The 22435-nt window shown below is 35.6% G+C and overlaps 1 protein-coding gene across 6 annotated transcripts; it reads right to left on the bottom strand.

The window, feature by feature from the left end:
* Positions 1 to 2247: 2247 nt before the first annotated feature.
* On the bottom strand, positions 2248 to 21578 carry LOC104121517 (ubiquitin carboxyl-terminal hydrolase 26). 6 transcript variants are annotated; one of them, XM_070174984.1, is made up of 15 exons: positions 21187 to 21574; positions 18864 to 19460; positions 16961 to 17216; positions 15303 to 16051; positions 13356 to 13464; positions 12969 to 13150; positions 12147 to 12431; positions 11872 to 12076; positions 11505 to 11576; positions 9614 to 9835; positions 8302 to 8565; positions 7227 to 7368; positions 6991 to 7138; positions 5936 to 6138; positions 2248 to 2657 (listed from the first exon to the last, which is right to left on the bottom strand). In XM_070174984.1, exons 1-13 carry the CDS (start codon positions 21270 to 21272, stop codon positions 7026 to 7028), a joined length of 3282 nt encoding a protein of 1093 aa, XP_070031085.1. In that variant the 5' UTR covers positions 21273 to 21574; the 3' UTR covers positions 2248 to 2657; positions 5936 to 6138; positions 6991 to 7025. The 6 variants fall into 6 exon arrangements, with proteins under 6 accessions (XP_070031085.1, XP_070031086.1, XP_070031084.1 ...); XM_070174985.1 differs by having other exon boundaries at positions 5936 to 6121; XM_070174983.1 differs by lacking the exon at positions 6991 to 7138 and adding an exon at positions 4501 to 4644 and having other exon boundaries at positions 21187 to 21571.
* Positions 21579 to 22435: the final 857 nt, after the last annotated feature.

The following is a 22435-nucleotide window of genomic DNA, read 5'->3' as shown; positions in this document are numbered from 1 at the left end:
CGGAGTTCAAACCCACCTTGAATAGAAACAGTTGTATAATTCCACCAAAGTCTCCCGTCAAGGTTAAAACAGTTGTTTCCAAGAGTGCCCCTCAAAGAAAAAGAAAAAAAGTAAACCTTTGTTGTCTATTTTGTCAATTCGTCACCAGAAATCAGTCATCCTCATGCGGGTCTCTTAATTGGTTTTCTTGATAGAAGAGATGTCAGACGAGAGAGAAGGGATGGAAAAAAGAAAGAAAAATATTTTTTTGTGGAGCAGAAGATGAACCGAGGTGGGAAGGGGCGGAGAACATGGATTAGGGATGACTATTCGATATTTCGGTACGGTATTTATAAATTATCGTTCGGTACTTCAATATTCAGTATATTAAATGTGTATTACCAAATACCGTATTAAAATAGTTCGATACGGTTCGGTACTTACTTGTTTGGTTCGGTATGGTTTCGATATTGTACCAAGTCTTTGTAGACAAAAAAGTAGTGAATTGATCATGAAATCAAACATAGTTAGTTGATTGACATTTGGTAACTTCTGTTTGATGCAAGAAATTATTTAAGAAAAAGACAAGGTTGTTAAGAAATGAATTCAAGCTTAAAAGCCCGATTCACCTTAATGCTAACATATCTGTTAAAGAAGATTATAATCTTTCAAGTACATATTCCATGTTGTGAGTGCTTTTGTATGTTCTTAGGCAACACAGGTCTAGTAATTCTTATTTTTGTAGTGAGAATAAAGAAGGAGAAAATCTCAAGGTCAACAATATGAATCCTTATTCATTGATTTTAATCAAAAAGGAAATCTCATTCTACTTCAGACCCTAAAATTATACAACAGAGCACCCAAAATTGCCGGTAAAACTACAACCTCTTAGAAACAACTTTGTTAAATTAAATTGAATAAACGAACAACTGAAAAATTAATTACTCTTCCTAACTGAAGAGTTAAATTAAGTTTCTACTTCTTAGATTAATTTCTTTAAGACCTATCATTACAGTATGAGGAATGATGAAGATTGAGGAACGAGAACTTGTTGAGTGTTGAAAGCTTGAATTCTTGCCAAGGGGAGGAGTTATGAGAGGGGTAGTTGAGGATGGAGAGGCGTCGTCGAAGACTTGAAGCAATCGCAAGCACGCAATTGTAATCGTTGTCTCGTCGAGAAGGGCGTTAGAAACAAGGGGGAGAAGAACTCAGAAGTGAGATTGAGAAGTGAACTCTAACCTAGTTGATGCCTGATAGCGCTTGACTTGAGTTGGGCTTGGGCTTATCTTTATTACTAATAGTTCCTAGATTATGCATTATGGGGCTGGGTAATTTGGGTTGACCGGTTGGGTTATAGTCATAGTTATAGGAAATATTTTGGTATTACGGTATACTGAAATACCGAAAAATTAAATTTTGAATACCGAAATACCAAACAATCAAAAATTTTGTACCGAATTAATACCAAAAATCCGAAGAACCAATACTAAAATACCGAATTAATTCGGTTCAGTCCAGTTTTTTAGTTTTTCGGATTTTATGCCACCCCTAACATGGACTGAGGTGGGTAACAAATAAAGGGGTCGGGTACAATTAATGGGGCGGATATTATACTCAAATTTGGTTCACGTGACCTAGTAAAAATATGCATATGCCTACGCATTAATTTGAAGGCCCGCATGTTGCGCCGTTACAAGGAGTTAAAAGGAGGGGCAGTTTAACTTTTAAATTTTTTAAAATAACGTTGTGTGTTTTTGGACCAATAGGTTGACAGGTAATTTAAAATATTTACCAAAAGATAGGGCAATTTTGACTCTTTTCTATTGAAAAAAACAAATAATCATTTCCGTTAGGTCGGTTTAATCAGTTTCTAAAAATGCATTGACACCCCTAGGTTTATATAAGGCCAAAAGTGCAAATTAGTTAAAGGATTAGATCCAGAAAGTAAAAAGGTGAAAGGATTAGATTAGTATTCCTTACTTTTTAGTAATATCAGCATTTTTTCATAAGCAAACGATGTAAAATAGATTTTAAGTTCAGTCAAGAGATTGTGATTAGTTATTGCATCTCATATAAGAAAATTATATCTACTCCACCGCTACCTCGGAGCAAGCGACATCAACTGAAACTAACTAAAATATGAAGTAATACACTTGAACTAGTTAATGGCAATTAATTACGAGTCAAAAAGTCCGTGTGATTATCTTTTGTGTTTTCACGTGGGTTTTGGGTGGGCGGGAGTTGGACTTTTTGGTTATCAAACCCATATTTAAGCTCAAGGAACCAAGAATAATATCAGATACAACTTACATACATGTATGACATGTACTATTGACTGCCTCTTCAGTCTTCCACTATTCACAAAAGTAAAGGAATAGGTCCTACAATGCACAAAACTGTCCCAAAACTAGGACCATGAACCAGACCTGGCCTTACAGAACTACAACTTGCACGACTAAAGGGCAGCCAAGAAGGTGAAAGGAATAATACATCAACTGCTTGGGCACCAAGTGGCTTAAAAGTCAAAAACCAAAATCATACTAATCTCTACACAGTAACTTGCACTAGGAGATCCATCGCCTTATCTGCAAGCATACTTTGTAAAGGAGCTAATAACACGAAAGGTTATACAAAACAGGGCGTACTCTCAACGTAACAAAGTGAGCCAATCTGATTATCTGAAGCACAATAAAGTGAAGTTAGTGGAAACAGAAAATTACCAGTAAAGTACTAGAGAAGAACGATCAGAAAGGAGGTTATTGTTAATTCAAGATGTAATCTATACTACATTAAAAGCACAAAAGCTCTTAGCAAAATGTCGTTCGTCTTTTTACCCTTTAAAAATAGAGCTCACATTGATTAAAATAGTCATTTTATTAATTTTCTAATATCTAGGATTTTGGAATCAACTAAAACTTTATTTATTATAGTAGGAAATCCCAATATTTAGGACATTTAAATCAACTAGAATTTTTCTTTTATAATTCAAAATCCTAATATTTAGGAATCAAATATAACTATTTTTTATGTTAAAATACATTTTAGTAATTCAAATTTCAAAGTTTAAATATCTCACCACTAAGCATTAGATTTGGGTTCAAGACATACTACTTTTTAATTTAAAGTATTGATTCGTCCATTTATTTTTTTTGTCCGGTACTATTAATTATTCTAAATGGAAAGCAAGATGAGGAATTAGAGTTAAAATAAGCCAATATACGACTAATATAAGGGAATTAATTTCTACTTCCTCCGTCTCAAATTATTTATCGTAATTTCTAAAAATAGATAATTCAAATTATTTGTCATTTTAAAAATTCAAGACACAATTAATTAATTAATTAATTTCCATTTTATCCTTAGTAGTAATTGTTCTTGAAGATGGAGATAGCACATAAATAAAGTAAATGTTCAATGAAGAAAGATTATATTAAAGACATGAATAAGGGTAAAATAGTCAAATTCTTTCTAACTAATATTTTTTTAAGGGAATATCAAATAAAAATACGACAAATAATTTGAGACGGATAAAATATTTATTACTAATCAAGAGCCTTTAAATAGGTAGAAAGATGGTGAATTTGTTAATGTTATGAAACATTTATTTTAACAACAAAAACATAACTCCAACCAAACAAATAATTGGTCAATGACAGAAATCTCATCAATTGATAAATGATGATGAACGATCACATATACAGATTTATTAGTATAGAAGTTGCACAAATCTACAATGTCATTCGTCTTTTTTACCCTTTAAAAAAAATCGCATTGGACAAATATGTAATTTAAGTTACTTTCCCAATATTTAGGACTTTAAAATCAAGTACTAAATTTTTTATTATTGCCTAATATTAGGAGTTCGAGATCAACTAAATAAGGATAAAACATATTAAGAAAAAAGAAGAGAATATAAAAAGTAAAAAGTGAGTTTCTTTTCAATGGACAAAAAAAATTATATATTCGTATAAATTTTTGTGCCTATATCGTACAAGGAGAATTTTATCGTGCAAGATCAATTTTGATCCTTTATTTTCCTTTCCATACAAAAATATTTTCTTGGTTGTTTAAATTATATTTTATTAAATTGTTTCAAACCTATAATTATTTCATGTGTTAATTTTCCTAATATTTACCTATTTAGGATTTTCAAATCAGTTTTATTTATCGAATATGTATTATTTGAACCATGTCAGAAGTCTTAATATGTAAAATTTAAAATTAATTAAAATTTTAATAATCTTTTACAAATTATTTCCTTAAGCAAATATTTAATTTATTTTGATATAAATTTCTATTTTTTAATAATTTGTTCTTCTTACATATAAATATATTTATTAATTGACGCGACACACACGTGGAACGCACGTACACTAAAACTAGTTCTCTTTAAAGCAAGAGGCAGCAAAAATTAACAGACCTAGAGATTAATTGTTTAATTATGTGTGACAATTCGTAATTAGCTAAGTTGTAGAAAGTAAATGAAACCACTGTACGCACACAATAGTAACAACAACATACCCAGTGTAGTCCCACAAGTGGGGTCTGGGGAGGGTAGAGTGTATGCAAACCTTACCCCTGCCTTTAAAAAGGCAAAGAGGCTGTTTTCGAAAGACCCTCGGCTCCGGAAGGAGAGAGGGGAGGGGCAATAACAAGCAAACCGATCTGACAACCAAAGCAAAAATACAAAACTAGCAAAAGGTAATGCAATCAAAAAACCAAAATACAAGACAACAGCAATTAGTAACAGAAGACTAGGGGTACGAAAAAAACACGGAAGGCACCAAGTGGTGTATGAAAGCTACTGCTACAAACAAAGACAACACTCGACCATCTAACCCTTTACCTTAATTCTCAACCTCCACACCTTCCTATCCATGGTCATGTCCTCAGTGAGCTGGAGCAACGCCACATCTTGCCTAATCACCTCTCCCCAATACTTTTTCGGCCTGCCTCTACCTCCGTTGGCCCTCCCATGCCAGCCTCTCACACCTCCTCACTGGAGCATCAGTGCCTCTCCTCTTCACATGCCCGAACCATCTAAGTCCGCCTCCCGCATCTTGTCCTCCACAGGGGCCATACCGACCTTATCCCGAATAACTTCATTTCTAATTTTATCTAACCTGGTATGCCCACACATCTACCTCAACATCCTCGTCTCCGCCACCTTCATCTTCTAGACATGGGATGTCTTGACCGGCCAACACTCCACCCCAATAGTAAGAACCTGATAAAAGTTATTCCCTATGATGACTTGTCTGTTCAATCTGACTGTAGTATGACTGGAACGCTCAACACTCTATTGATATAGAACACTGGAAAGATTCACGAGTAACCCTAAGGAGACACCAAAAAATGATCAGGCATTATCCTGATTCGACAATGGGTCGAGTAGGCATCTTGAAAGGACAACCAAATCTCTTAATTGATTTGACCTCCCACATTAACAAGTTCAAAATTCCAACATGAGGAGGCCATGTAACAGCGTCAACTTTTATTGTGATTTTAAAGATCTATGAACGAGTTCCATAGTTGGGAGTGGGGGTTAATATTTACAAGACAGCATGGTTCTTGCCCTCTTAGATCATGGCAAAGTCTATGAGTTATGAATCATCTCAAGTATATAATCAAAGAAATTTGATTTTAAAAGAATCAATGTGTACATGGGCTCAACTTTTATTGTGATTTTAAAGATCTATGAACGAGTTCCATAGTTGAGAGTGGGGGTTAATGTTTACAAGACAGCATGGTTCTTGCCATCTTAGATCATGGCGAAGTCTATGAGTTGTGAATCATCTCAAGTATATAATCAAAGAAATTTGAGTTTAAAAAACTCAATGCTATCTAACTAATCCCTAGACTCAGACTTAATAAACAAGAAAAATAAGGAAGACATAATATGAGTAAGCAGGATGAAGCGAAAACATCAAAATTGAGCAGAATATACAGAAACTACCTCCGTTAAGCAGGTTGAAGATTTTAGCTCTCCTCTTCCAGAATCAAATATCAGCGACAGCTATACTATACAAGTACACGCCAATTAATTTAGGCATGCAGATGCTTCAGAGACAAAGTGGGATGAGATACTTGAGGACAGAAGTGTTCCACGAAAACCTTCTTCAGTGTTTTGTGCCTCCGTTTTCTGGCCAGAAAGCTCATCTGAAGATGAAGTACATAAATAAAATTTAACTGATCAAGTGCAAATCTGATCTAATTCCTACGTCAGCAAAAAAATGAATTTGGTCAAATAAAAACTAAGGGGGTCATGGGACATTAGCTGATGTTACCATAAACCAGCGGTTTTCATGTGGACTGGTTTAATAAAATGCCAAGCTAGCGGGATGTTGTACATTAATCTGATCGGTCGTACTGCAATAATGCAGATATATCATATGATGTAATTCATACTCTTCCATATGCAAAATGTTTGTTATGGATTGTTAATGCTAGTTAGACCTTGACATTGTAATAATAATACAATAACAATGCAACAACCTATAACACAACAGATCCTAAAGAATTGTAAGAATACTACATACGCATACCATTTCATGAAATTCATGTGCAATATGCTAATATCACATAACCAAATATGTACATAAGATAAAACCCCAAAATGTGTACTTGAAATTAAAGGGAGAATAGATGACAGAATTGCAGTTTTTAGGAGCGGAAAAGGAGAAGAATGTACAGAGAAATGTAAGAGCTGGCTATATTGCTTGGACTCGGGTGCGGGTATCAGATATAGGTGTGGATCTAGAGGTCGGATTCTTTATCACATAAACTTTACGATTCAAGGGGTACGGATCCGAGTGCGGATACGACCAATAAATGTATATTACGATATATATTACATATTTCGATTAGTTAAAGTTATTGAACAAAAACTAATAAAACTTAATTCTTTATAAGCATCTAATATTTTATTTGTAAGATATCTCGCGTAATAGAAAAGTAATACTTTATATGACTATATATATATGACATAAACCCAAAAATCAAACCAAATACCCGATCAATCTATACTTCTCGGTTGTAGAATGTAGTCAAAGTACCCAAGGCATGTTAACCAAATCCGGTGTGGATCCCACACACCCACACCCATCTCGTGTCGACACGGGTGCGGCAGGGATTATGAAGAGTCTTGCAACATAGAGAGCTGATAAAGAATGTCATACTTAAGATAACATAAGATTATTGTAGTCCACCTAGAAAATCTGGACATCCATTTGGCATTGCAGTATTACCTGCAATATCACGATGCTCATGAATCTCCGAATCTGTAACCCATAGTACATCTCCGGGGAATATATTCATGTCAGCAAGACAAGCAGATTCACCATCAATAACCAGAGAACCTTTGTGAAGTACCTGATTTTCCTTGACAATCTGCAAAAGTAAAAACAGATAAATTCGTCTACCAGAGCCCAGATCAAAAGGGAGAAGTCCATAAAAACAACTGCAGACAACATCTCTGTTCTTTTGATGCGAGTAAACTGCCATCACTCTCAAAGCACAAAAGAGCAAGTGAAAACAATCGTTGCTGGATCATATATCTGCTATTTTGAACAAATAGCTATATAAATGAAAGCACAACGATAAGAATTCCAAATATGTTACCAATAAAAAAAAACGAATATGTTAAAATATGAGATATTACATGTCAACAGAAAACTTGCATACCACACAAAGTAAATACAGACATTATTATCAGAATTCAGATACGAACCAAACAAAAAGAACTAAGGCATAGGCCAGAAAAAATGTCTCTATCTAATGACATAAATAATGAACAACCATGTTATCTTGTATGATTGGCCTTTTATCGTCTCATATGCTTGAGATTAGAATCTACCCATGAAGGTCAACAGGATGCAATTGGGCTGAGGCACCTAAGTTTTCCTTCCTGAATCAGTTTTCTCAAACAGATTTCAAATTCAATAAATTACAATCTATCACATAACTTTGAAGTTTCTATAGCATCAATAGGGTGTTCCTAAAAGGCCTAACCGTATTTATAACATTATTTTATGCTAGTATTTTCTTGATATCGACTCCACCAATGTGAAAGAATAGCTTGTTCCAAGTACAGATAGAGGAGTGTTGTGATTGAATGACTGCCATCATACAAACAATCAAACTATGATTTTTTAAACCACTATTCCCCTGTACAAGACATTGCCCTTCTGAACATCTTTCAGATTTTAGAACCTACTCCTACCAAACTAGTATCAGCAAAAAAAGGGCTCACCTCATAAACAAGCCAGCCATGGAAATAAAATTAAGAATAGGGATATGTTCAAAAAGCAAAGGTGGCTATACCCCAAAAGCTTCCCATATCATCATCTTCAGCTGGTAGACAGATGTGGACCCAGACACATTCAAGTTTACTGAGTTTCCAAATGCTGTCTTCCTGGAACGCTTCGAGGTCCGTCGATTTGGTTCCAAGCTGTTCACTGATGCTTCTAGAACTGATTTTGGAGGTTCCTTGCCACGAATGAAACAGACACATATATCCTCATTGGAATAATTGAGCTTCCTCATTAATTCACAGCTTTTCCTTTCATCAATGCACTCCTCACACACCTGGAAAGCATGAAATTTAGGATTAATATCCATATTCAATAGAAACTCAAAATGCTTCTTCTTGAACCTTCAGCAGAGACACAGAATTACACCTCCGTATAGGAACTCGTCATTTTTCTTCCGGCTGATGTCAGCATGCTCTAAGGGATGTTCAAGTATCACGCAAAGTGCTTGTGTTGGATTCACATTTTAGACAAACATAGCATCAATCCTGTAAGGGCCATATTTCTACAACCTGGAGGCAAAACTATGAGATTTGGTATTCTAGCTCTTCCGAGCTTCTCAACTATGACAAAGCCCTTTAAATCCTACGTACATGAACCACTTCCTTCTGTGATAAGAAATCCCTTACTCAACTGCGGAATCATCATAACCTAAGGTATTCCATTAAAACCACTTGCATAGCATTACGTTTCAATTAATAGTAAATCCATGAAATCCAGGATATCCTGAAACCAACTACAGGTCACTGCTTAGAAACAATCGGCCTGAGTTGTTAAAATGATTCATCGCTGGCATTAGATAATTACTTATTCTGGCCAGTCCCTCAACCCCATCCCCCCCCCCCCCCCCCCAAAAAAAAAGAATTTTAAGGGTTCTAAAAACAGTGAGAGAGAAGGGAAAAGGATAAGTTAAGGTAAGACATGCTCTAGACCTAGTTATGCTTGCATTACTCTCCGGCTTATAAAGAATATGGCACATATATTTTTTTATGATAACCGAGAAATCTTTGACAGCCATGGCGCACAGTTCGAAACTTGGTGGATAATGGGCTTGACCATCTACCCTTTTCCACTTAAATACCAAGCTTTGGTTGTGGTATGGATTGAACCCGTGACGTGTGCCTAACTCACACATCATGCGTTCCGTACCACCAGAAAAAAGCCCTGGTGGCAGAACATGGACATAAATTCTTTTCAAAGATACAACTAGCTGATATTAGGAAGTGTAATGGGAAACTTTTACCTAAATTTAGTATATCGATCATTAGCTCAATAAATTACGTCCAAGTTTAAATGACGGAAACAAGAAGAATAAATGAAATTACCTCTAGTGAAATCTTAATGATGGGTTTTCTAGACTCAGGCCCAGCATTCGATTCGTCGCTCAAATTCATATGCTCCTCAGAAATGGCCATGTCTTCACTAGATCCAAGGAATTCATTCCCCAAACAATCAATTTCAGCTGTAATGCCTTTTGCCTCTGTACCACCCCAATCTTCACAAAATAATTTCCAATCGTTGTTGGTGATAATTGTCAATGCATCCGTCTAAATTCCACAGCCAGAAATCAAGTACTCAGCAAAAAGAATAAGAATCAAAGAGTGGAAGAACATAAACATAAAGAAAAAGGAAAAAACAAGAATATGGACCTGCTTAATGGTGCACGGAGATAAACAAAATCAGACATGACTAATATGCCTGCCTGAATAATATTACAATTTCATCATGGAAACATTACCGTTCTTTATGTTAATGAGCTACTGTAATGGACTTTGACACGAGTAAAAACAAGCTGGATCAACAACATATTAAAGTTACTTTGAAGACTGTTAGATAGTTATGTGTAAATAATCCTAGTCCGATATGTAGTAGAAGTAAAATATGTCCTAGTCTCATATGTAGTAGGAGTAGAATATGTACGAAAGAAGTAGAATATGTATTATATATAGGGTTTATTGTATCATTGTTAAAAAATAAATTTTTTTCCCGTGCAATCTCACATGGTATCAGAGCTTCAGTGAGAAAATTATCGATGTGCGTCATTCCAGTGACATCCGGGAAGAAAGATCTCATCGCCGTGCAATTCCAGCAACTTCGTCTTGTTCCCAGGGTTCATCATTGCTATTGTGGTACTGTGCATATACCAGTACCACCATCAAATCTGAAACCCTTGTGCGACCAAACCCCAGATATTCCAGTCCCATCGGAACAGAAAAGTCAGTCACCGTGCGTCTTTTTGGTTGACAACTCAAGATTGATTTGTGCTATTTCCTCATCGGCAAGTGTTGTGCGAAAACCAACACTATCATCTTGTTCGGAAAAGTCCGGCGAGTAAATCCCAGTCAATCGCTCTGGCAGAAAGTCCCTCACGTGCCTCCACGCGCCGGCGTATGGAGCACTTTCCAGTTAGAATTTTCAAAAATTTCTTTAGGACAGTTGTTTTGTGAGGTGATTCCAAGACCACCAGTACAATTTCCTCAGATTCCGAAACTTCGTAATTTTCCGGCGAGCTACAGTAATCTTTCCGGCGCGTGTGAGCCATTCCGTCCACTTTTTGACAAAACGTCTTCAGGATAACATACTCGTCCAGTGATTCCGAGCCTGCCCATATAAATTACATCAAATCCTGACAACTTTTATTTTTTCCGGCATTAACAGTGGACTTTTTCTGGCGTGAACAGTGGCTTTCCGACGTGAACAGTAATTTGTAGAAAAGTTTCTGTTTTCTGGTGGTGTTTTAGAACCTATTTTGTAGTGCGGAATTCGATTTGGTCTCGCTATTTTCACCACCTAGTATTGTTACTCGGGGGAAGTCTAGTGGCCTTGTATGTCGCTTGCGCCAGAGTATGTTCAGCACAGTTATCCAGGAGTTGGCACGACTCGTAGTGAAGTCGAATGATTAGCTTACAGATATTTTCACCAAGTCCCTCACTGGTCCTCGTATTAGTTACTTATATAACAAGTTCGGTACATATGATTTGGATGCACCGGCTTGAGGGGGAGTGTTAGATAGCTATGTGTAAATAATCCTAGTCCGATATGTAGTAGGAGTAAAATATATCCTAGTCTCATATGTAGTAGAAGTAGAATATACCCTAAAGGAGTAGAATATGTATTATATATATAGGGCTCATTGTATCATTGTTAAAAAATATATTTTTTTCCGTGCATTCTCACAAAGACAAACAATAACTTGGAAATACATTATAAACTTACAGCAGGTGACTTTTGGAGAATACTTCCACGTTTGCAAACCAGATCAGGAGGCCTTTCAAGAAGTCTTGAATGCTGTTCACAAGAACCATGGCTTAGCAAGAAATCAGAACGTTATTTCTTTATTTCTTTACATTTCCTTAAACGAGATTTCAATAAATTATAATGAATCATCTTTCTGAAGAACTTATAGACAGTTTATAAGCATTTCAAACTTCAAGGAGTACAGAGAGCACATTCAGTTTATCTATCCAAACACACGAGGAATCATCTCATGCAATACCTGAAATTTACTCTAGGAGGAAAATAGCTAAATGCATAAAGCTTGTGTAAAGTACCTTTGGATGGAATATGCTATTGAAAATTATACCTTTTCACACATCAGCAAATCAATGACGGCATCCAAAGTTTCAGGTTCAGCACTAGGAGCACTTTTGCCACTTGCATTAGAGTAGCTTTTCCATTTAGACAACCAAGAAGATGGTAACAAGAAGTATTTGGAACCAGGAAGAATTGGTATGCTTTTACCCATTGCTAATCTCTCATGACTTTGCCGTTGCTTGAGCTTGAACCCCCTGTACCATATAAATACTGTAAGCAACAAGGTAACTCTAACTCCAATACCTTAATAAGTTGATATGGGACCTTAGAGTATCTTCTAAGCATGCAACTTCGGTGAGTTGACTGTTGCATTGAGCACAGGGCTCAGAGTCTAAAATGAAAGTTGAACAACCCACAGCGTCATCAGGTTTTACTGCCATAGCAATCTCACGAATAAAATTCCAAAGACTCTCGGGTATTAGCACACGCCTAGCGCCAGCAGCCTGTTCAGGCATCAGCTGTCCATGTGGACACCTTATTGAAGCTGTTGGTCCAGCATCAGCATCACAAGGAGAGTCTACAGTCTTCCGTCGGAGCCACTGCTGTAACCTACAGAAGGAACCAAATGAATATCAATAGACATCTAATATACAGAGACTAAGACATGTTGAAAACATATGAAACACAAGATGATGCAACTGCCACATTGCATGAATAGCTTCAATATCTCGAACATGCAAACTTCTTTGACGATTAGCAAAATTGGTGAACTTCCTGAAATTAAGATCAAGACAGTAAAAGAAAGCAAAACTGAATGGAATAATGTACACAATAAAAGAACTAATATTAACGTTTAACGTTTATTGATACCGTCAGGAAGTTAAGCCAAACGTCCCATGTAAACATACATTGGACTTAACATGCCTAGTGTGATGCCAGAAGTTTTTCTTAGAAAGGTCATTTCAAATCGTTTTGTACCACTTTTTATAGTTAGTAACTAGACGATGCAGGTTACATTTGACTATAAACTCTTTTTACGGGTAATCACACTTTTATTCAAATAACTTCCCAAGCACTAAGTGCTAGATATCCCCCATTAGACACATCTATACAAGTTTAAACAAGTAATACATTGCATAGTCGTACCATGTCTTTGATATGTAGTACAACTTCCCATCTAGACAAACCCCTGCAAGTGCTGCTTCTGCAAGTTCTTTCATTAATGTTCTTCGATCCCGGTAGTTATCTGCACGGGCCATCGACCGAGCCACTTCAAAGAGGCAGTCAATGCAGTAATCATCCTTGGCCAGCATTGGTCCTCCACCGTACTGGACTAGCACGCATCAGATAAATATCAGGAAGAAATAGCATGCAACTTAAAGCTAGTAAAGGAGAATATCATGGAAATCATAAAGCATAGATAATATTCAAATTCCTGAAAAGCAATTACCAGTTACAGAATAATGGTTTTTGAGGTTATCACGGAAAATGTTTAAACAAAACAGTAAAGAATACTAGTTCACAAAATATTACCTTAGAGAATAACATGGTCCAAGCTTCACCAGACAGCCGCTTCATAGAGCCAATCTTTGAAACTGGTACTTTCCCATGTGTGCATTGTAAGGAAGTGTTGTCAATGATTCTGTAATACACCAAAAAAGACTAATGACTACTAAATAAGTCGTTTACCTGACAGGTTGTTTTGATGAACTAGTTACCCCGGGATTCATAATAAACAGATTGTTATGTGGAGCGACAAATAATAACACATAAATTGTTATGCGGTGAACAATAATGAACACATTGTTATGTAGTGTTGGCAACACGAAAGTCAAAATTAGCTTACGGGTAATTTTGTCGTTTTAGGTACATATGTCTAATACATATTCTTATTTCATATTCTATTCAAAATAAGTAATACAAACAGCATTTATGCACAGCTTATGCCAGTAACCAAACGTTGTTTTTAGTATGCAAAGCTGTTTTAGTCACGTATAAGTTTATACTGTTAGCTAAACATTGAACCTAAACATTGAATAAGGAAATTCTCAGTTTTATGCCGAGATAAGTCTCTAATATTGGAAAGCAAACAAGCCCTTAAGGTCCATACTTCCAATAAAATAAACTAGCTACATCATCATATAGTATCTCTTCTACATTAGCATGTAAGAACAGCACCAGAAAATACAGGATAATCTTTAATTTAAACTGAATTAAAGATGACTGAAACCTGTATCATTGCATACTTTAGACCACTGCATTATGCATATATTAAAGCAGTATATCTTCTTACTATAATTTAAACAGAATGTAATGGTTTCGCTTATCCCGGCGTAACTTGACTAAATCTTAATACTAGTTTTTCCTTTGAGAAATGAGTAGTTAGTAACAATGTCATAGAATAGTAGAAGATACAACAGAAAGTGGTACAAACTATAATGCTTTACATTAAGAAATATTTTTGAAATAATAAAACAGTAATCAAACAGAACTCTCTTGAGAGCAAAAAAGCATTAACTGAAACCCAGGGAATACCAAGTAGCATCTAGTATATTCAAATGGAACTAATGTAATGGCGCATATTTACTTACACACACACAAAATGAGATATATATACATGCATACATACATATATACAAAGACTTTTACTGATTTTATGGGATGCCCCTGAAGGGACTACAGTCACTACATAAACTTTTAATAGACTCATTCGACTTAGTACATGCAATTGTCATTTCCAATACTTAAGGCATGCAGAAGAAATTAATCAATTAATACAATACCCAAGCATTCGATTAATACAGTATCAGAAGCATCATCAAAAATACAATATCCAAACATCATGATCAACTAAATACTTTAATTCCATAAGCTTTTCAAATGAAAACAATAATTCATTCAGAAGTATGTTATTTCATTTTCAATTATTAGTCATTTTCATCTTTATAGTGATAAGCAAAATCCTATTTGCTTTTCTTTTTTTAACTTGAAAATTTTTGTCCTGTATTCTATGCGGAAATAAGTGCATGTCGTAAATTTCTTTTCATGTGATCATTTAGAATATTTTCTGAATGTGCTAAATATTGATTAAAGCTTTTTACGTTTCTTTTAATGACGGTGGTATACAGGCCAATTTACGTACACCTCGACTAATCCATTGGACAACCTAGTATAATCTACAAGTTAAAGTATCGAGTTAAACCTACCACACCAAGAAAATTACAGATGGGCCCACGCTGAGTATTGTAACTGGGATTTAAACCTAAGCTCTCCAGATTGTTACTCTTAATACACCAACTACTCAACAATCCTTCTAGAACTAATCACGACAAAAATTATCGACAGTGCCATTCACATAAGTAGAAGGAAAAGGTCCCATGAAGAAAGAAATTATATTTTCGTTTATCAATTACCTTAAAAAGATTTACACTATGAGACGCAAAAGGAAAAGGAAGAGCCACCAAAGGAATTGAAACTTACGATGGCATGATGTTGTCTGCCCATTGACGCAGCCAATCCATAGATATCCAAAAGTAAGATTTTTCAGGTGATTGGACTGCAGCTTTAGAAAGGATTGAACGTACCTCCTGCCTCCGCTCAGTGATGCAGTTCAGCTCAGACTCCTTCCTAGATTTGTATTGGTTACATGAGTCTATATATGAGTCATTCAATGTTTCTACCTCCTCATAAAGGTGGGATGGAAGATGACTATCAGCTTCTGAAGATGTACAAGCCTCTTTTTTCGCCTTATCATCACTAGAGTCAATTGACATTTTATCACCATTCTTTGTACGTCTAAGGACGTACATCAGCATATAAGCATCGCAAGACGAGAAGGTCTTCACCTCAGTGACATCAGTATTTGAGGCTTGCTGCTGCCCACCAGCAGCAGGCCCATTTCCATTCTCGAGGATATTAATCGCATCAGAAGAAGAGTGGTCAAGTGGCTCAGTTTGAGAAGGCTTGACAGCAGAATGAGAAGAACCTTTACCAAATGGCTGACAGCCTAAATTCGAAACATGTTCATCATCAAATTCCCACCACTGCTGTGTATTCTCATTTTTAATGTGCGCAACATAGTGGCCACTATTTGCAGCAGAGCCTTTGTGGATCAGTATGGCTGACAAGTCATATATTAGTTCGGATTGGAAATGCTCAGATATCCTCCGTGTCATATTCAATTCTTCAGGAAAATAAAACGCAGATGTGATTTTCTTCCTCGTTGTAGTCTAGGAAAATAATGTATGTATCAGATAGAGCCCATAAAAGGAACAGATCACAAGCATCTAAATAAATAAATGAATAAGTCAACTTCAGCAATAATTTGGGTAGTGAAGCAGAAACATATCAAGAGTCACATTCTTACTAATAAAGGACTACTCTAATCTTTTCCATTATTCAACTCAAATCAATATATGCACCAAAAGTTGGGGAGCTTGGAAGGGTAAAACAACATATACAACATCTATGCCTCATTTCCAAACAAGTCGCTATCAGCTATATGAATCTCACACCAACATTATACAAAATACAAATTAAATAAAAAGTACTAGAAGTTCTCTATATTTTTATTGGCATAAAAATCTCATATAGAGCCAAAAAAACTCCTAGAGTGCATAAAAGCTAAAGTAAATGTACTAACGTAACTAAACCATATTCCTTACTAATTGGTATCACCTATATAGAACTTTTTCTTTCATTATAGGAGCCTGGAAGGGTAAAAGCATTTAAATCTTTTTCGAATCAAGAGCCCACTAGAGTTTCTACATGTTAAGTAGCTACAGTCCAACATTTCAAATTTCATGAAAGCCATCAAGCATCTAATTCATCACTTACAGCATAGAACTATGACCAAGCAGAAGAGAGTCCACTGCACATACAGTGATATAAAATTGCTGGGATAAAGCTCTACAACGAGATAAGGAATTTAAGAAACTTCCCCCCGTGACAAACGAACTTACAATTCCCAGCAGAGAGAGAAAAGGGTTTATGAAGAAGCAACGATAGCATCATTACCAACCTATAGAGAATATTATGGTATATTAATCAACTCTAATAATCACATGTAGCAACTTCTCTATGTGGTCTTATAGAAGGACTAGCATATACCGGTGAGGTGTTTTAAATACTTTACATACATTTGGAAGGAAAATGCAACGCTTGAGCTGGAAATTTAGGACTGCAGGCAGAGAGCGCAGTTTAATGCTACGGGTAGCATCAACTCGGGTGGCACATGAATCACAATAATATTGATTATCTCCTTGAAGCTCCTCCACACTAAGATAGTCGTCCAGACTCTCGTCTAAACTCTTCATACCCTTGACATTCAACTCCAGTTCATAGAAGTCTTCAATTTTTGATGAAGCTTCAGATTCATTTCCACATTTTGAGCACCTACACGTTAAATAGGCACAAGCAACCAAAAAAAATTAGGATCTCCTAGAAACTCCGAAATGTGAACGCAGAATCAACCACAAAGAATTAAACAAACAATTGCTTCTAATCTAAAAGTTAAAAACCCTGACATAACAAAGTGGCAGACATATAAAAGATCTGATGAACCCTGATTTTGAGAAGAATACAACCAGGAGAATCAAGGATGACAAATTCCTTGACAAGAGATGTGACGTAGTAGTTAGCACTTGCATTGCATTAGAAAGGAGGGCAATGGAAGCATCACAATGTAAATGCAACAAAAAGTTCTTCCGCACTAGATCGGGGAGTTGCAATTCCTTATTTTCTTTTTCCATAAGGGGCCAGACATGCTTTTGGGTGTCCGGGCAAGTGCAGTCAATAAATTCTGAAATGACCATTCAACCTTCATTATTTTTTTAATAAAAATAGTAAGATTATTGATGTCAAAAACCAACACTAAGAATGTGCTATGATTGCAAGTTAAAGATATTAAGAGGAAGCCAAAAAAAAAAACGACTGTCTATACAAAAAAATTGTTTGATAAAATTGATTAAAGGGCAATAATTATTTTAGCACCTATCAACGAAAGGCTTCGGTGGTCTGGACAGGGAATAAGCTCCAAAACATACAATGAATTGAACTATACACGATCATCAGCCAAAAGCTTCTTACTACTTATAAGCAATTGAGACCATGTATAATTCTGGTTAATAGTAACAAACTGGAAAGGATGTAGCATGTGAATTTAGGGGATTTAAAAGCTAGTAATTTTGGTGTGGAGGTGATGTTCTCTTCTGTCTTTGACAAGATAGGCCAGGCTCATTGCTAAACTTCTCCACTGTAAACTTGCTAGATAACAAAAATTTCCTATGTTGCTATATACCAGAGTAGCTAATCTAATCAGATCTTTTTTGATAAAGTATCTCTTTGATCAGATTCTGATAAAGCATCTTATCAAATCTTTTTCACGTTTCAAAGTTCTTTCTTGGGAAAATTCTTACTTGGGCAAGAGCTTTAATCAGATGAACCAATTTACTTTTGCAAATCATCAAGGCAAAGTAGAGTCTACAAATTGGCTATGTTCTTCAACAGAGAGTGGAGATACTGTTCTCAAGTATGAGCTCACAATAGAGTGATTTGAACTCCTTTTGCTGGTGATCCAGTCTAACACACTAAAAACCTCATCCAATAGTGAGACCCCTTCCTCTGCCTTTAATCTACAAATGTACCGAAAATTTGTTGTGGCATTGCCATTTCAGTTTAAGAAGATGAGAGATAAGGTTACTTATATTAAATTAGAAGAAAATTTTCTGTATCATACATTTGTGACTCCACCAAAAAATCAAAAATACAATGAAAGGCACAACAAATTCGTCCCTTCTCCATTCAGAAGTTTTAACTCTTTGTAATCACAAGAAAATACTATGAGTGCCATTCACAGCTCATGATCCAGAAAAATAAAAATAGAAAAAAAAAAGATTAAACTGATAGGCCACCTATGTCAAAAATTAAGTAAAGAATAAGAAATCCAGGAGTCATGAAAGGGTTAGAGTAACCGGTCTAAAATATCAGAAATATCAGTATTTAGCGACAGTTTTAGTGTTGTCAATCCAAGTCTAGACTTACTTAGTCACATGTGACACACCTCCGCGGAAAAGATCTTGGACAACTGTTCTGGCCTTCAACACGCTAGACCGGCTCAAACATCGCTCAAGCAGAGAGAAGAGCAAGGTCAGAAACTCATGACTATCCTGCTGAACACCATTATCTAGCTCTAGAGTTTGGATAAATGGAGCAGAATCTACATAAGCCATTTTGCTCAAATGTAACTTTGCAAATAGTCGTGCTAGTTGGTCTAACACAGGTTGTTGTTTCAAAACATCTGGTTCAATAGAGAATACACCCTTCCTGAATGACTTATTCATGTACAAGCATTGCAGAATACTGTTAGCATAGCATGTCGCACCCAGATTTGTCAAGCCAGCAGGTGTCTCTGGGGATGCACGACGATCATCTGAAGGATCAGGACCAAGAGCATTGACCACTTCAGATGTCTTCTGCCATAACCCAGATTTGCGACTTCCATTTGGTGGTGGAATCAACCCACAAAAGCAATTAGGATTATCCTTGGTGTTGACACGACATCCTTGGCATGCAGGTTTCGATATCATGAATAGCTGATTAACATCATCTTCCGTCACTTGGCTGGTAGATAGAATATTTCTGCAAAGAAGACAGCAAAATTTACCAACTAAAAAAACAAATAAACAATCACAGAAACAAAAGAGAGATATAAATTGGATTCTCCTTGAAAGGCATTATAACATCACTTAGGTCCAGCATTCAAATATTCAGTCATTACAGTATTTATGTCACTTCAACAGAAGGCAAAAGAGCACAACATGTTGAAGTAGAAAGTATATTCCTTGAGTTAGGGCTTACTGATAAAACACAAGAATTAGGTACAGTAGTTTATTTTTATTCTGAAGATGATAAAAGGGGTAAGAGGATGAATATGTCAGCTCAATATTGAGCTACCCAAGACCTTTTCTATTGTTTGGTTCTTGTGAAACTGAATTTCAAGTTCACAGCAGTTGAATTCATATGAATCAAATTGAGTATTTGGTGGCTCACAAAGTACAAGAAACTCATCTATCTCAATATTCTTGCCATCTATAAATATGTACTACTATATTTACAAAACCCCCACAATATGGGATTACACCGGGTATGTTGTTGTTGTTGTTGTTGTTGTTGTTTGTACTATATTTACAAAACCAAAGGTTGCCCAAATTCAATTAAAAATTATTATTTGAAAACTTTCCAAGAGATACCACATTTGAATCTAAAGAGCCAAAAATACTCCGTCCTCGATCCCCACCATCACTTGCAATACTACAGAGAAACTACAAGAAGTTGGATTTCCTAGTATGTCTTTTTCATTTTTGGATAAGTAGAAGGATTTCCTACTGTGTCTTTCATTCTCCTACCATGAGAAGAACTAATAAATCTGCTTTCTTACTGAAAATCGGGAAACATAATTTTGCAGGAAGGACCTCTTCTTATCATTTACATAAAAGGGCACATTTGTCCCATGGATTGCCTCCCCATCATCCATTGGGGGCAAAATGGGGTACTACATTCTTTTTCTTCCGTGCTAAAGATTTCATTTCTATCTATAAAAGGCTGTAAACGCAAATTATCATTACAACTAGGTCATCACAATCTCTGAAGGCATATATTTTTCTTTCCTGAATTACAATCTCAAATGCGCATGTCCAAGAAATGAGAGCTTATTATGTAACACGATATATTTTATGAAAGATCAACAAGGGCTGATACATTTCCATGACTTATCTTAGCTGCAAATTTTAATTCCACCGGATTAACCAATTCCACCCGTTTCCATTCTTAAAAAATTTATGACAATAGTGTCCGGGCCAACTTGGCACACCTCGACTATTCTATCGGTTACCTGCTACCTCCCACTTGCATAGGTACCAGGTAATTCTGCCCACCAAAATGCTAAGACAGATGGGATTTTCTATTCTTTAATCTCTGTGCTACACTCTGTTATTGTCAAAACATTCATGTTTCGAACATTGATCTAAGCTTGTTTAACAGAATCAAATGTCTTTTAACTCAAATGTGCTCTTTTTAGATAAAGTAAATACTTATTGATTTTGTAGGGAAACTCTTTGCACAAGAAGAACACCTGCATTTTGATTCAATATGCTGTACTAATGAAAGTTATGAAATGATAATAGTAGGGGGGAATATCAAAAAAAAAAAAAAAAAAAACCTAAAAAAGTCACTCCAGCTTGGTCAAGAAACACGCTAAAAACACGTTACAAACTCGATCAAAAATCAAAATAACGGCATTGAACATAAATTAATTTGTAAGATATCCACAATCATAATAGCAACAATCAATATAAGAAAAGTTCACCTGAAAATTTCCGCAGTAGCCTCAGCAGAATCATCCGGTCTATTCCTTTTATTTTTACTGCGAGTATTCGGACGATGATGCCCCATCTTCACAACAGTAAAATATTTAATCGGCACAAAATCGGCAATTTAGCTTCTGATCAACAATAAACTCCGTCTAATTTCGGAAAATTTATAGTAAAATCGAGTCTTCTAGTGAATCGAAATTCAAAAACCTGAAGAATTCAAGCTCGATTTTTGGAAAGCTCGTACCTGAGAGTTTTGGGAGTTTTTTAGGGTTTTTTATTTTAAAATACATTTTATTTTGATGGGGGGGAAGTCTTTCCAGTTTCCCCTGTCTTTTTATTTTTCTTTTCGTTTCTTTCTTTTTGTGGTTTTAGGAGGGAAAGATAAAAATATTCCACTGAATTGGGCACGTTATCACCAGTTTCGTTAAACCCGAGTTTGTTGGGAATAAATAAAGAAAATTAAAGAAAATGGCTACTTGTTGGCGAATCACTCTTGGGACCTAAAATTGAGTGATACACAAAATTCTGTGAATGCTTAACATGTAATGGGGGAACACACAAAGCAGCTTATATTTTTCGTCTCCCAAATGGAACGTGTATTTTTTTTTTTCTAGTCCATCCAGAATAATATTTATTTTCCTTAAATATAGATCTTTTAAACATAACATTAAACATGTTGACTTACCAAAAAATAGAACATTATAAAAGCAAAGGATCTTACCATGCTGGTGTGCTAACTTTGGGTCCAATATCCACTAAGAGGTTTTTTTCCTGTTAGTTTAGAGAGTGTAAGTTGGCATAAAATGAAGACAATATTTAAGGGGTCGTTTGGTAGGTGGTATTAGAAAAAATAATGCAAGCATTAGCTCTGTGTATTACTAATACCTTGTTTGGTACATGTTTTCAACCTGTGTATAACTAATACTTGCATTAATTATGCATCATACTTGGTATTAGCCTATGTATAAGTAATGCATAGAAAACCACGGCATTAGTAATACCAAGACTATTAATGCATGCATTAGTATGGTTAAAGACAAAATTGTACTTAAAGCCCCTTAAAGCTAGAGAATATGGAGGGCATTTTTGTAAACAACTATTTTTCTAAAAAATTATGCAATGCATTATAATTTTTAATACACCACACCAAACAGTTTATAAGAAATAATATCTGCATAACTAATGCTTGCATTACTAACCCATGCATTACTAATCCCTGTATTACTAATACACCGTGTTCCG

This window comes from Nicotiana tomentosiformis, chromosome 5, assembly GCF_000390325.3.
Source record: "Nicotiana tomentosiformis chromosome 5, ASM39032v3, whole genome shotgun sequence".
In the NCBI taxonomy this organism is placed as follows: domain Eukaryota; kingdom Viridiplantae; phylum Streptophyta; class Magnoliopsida; order Solanales; family Solanaceae; genus Nicotiana; species Nicotiana tomentosiformis.
Note: the sequence above shows the minus strand (reverse complement) of the source record. Positions and strands in the feature narration are given on the sequence as shown.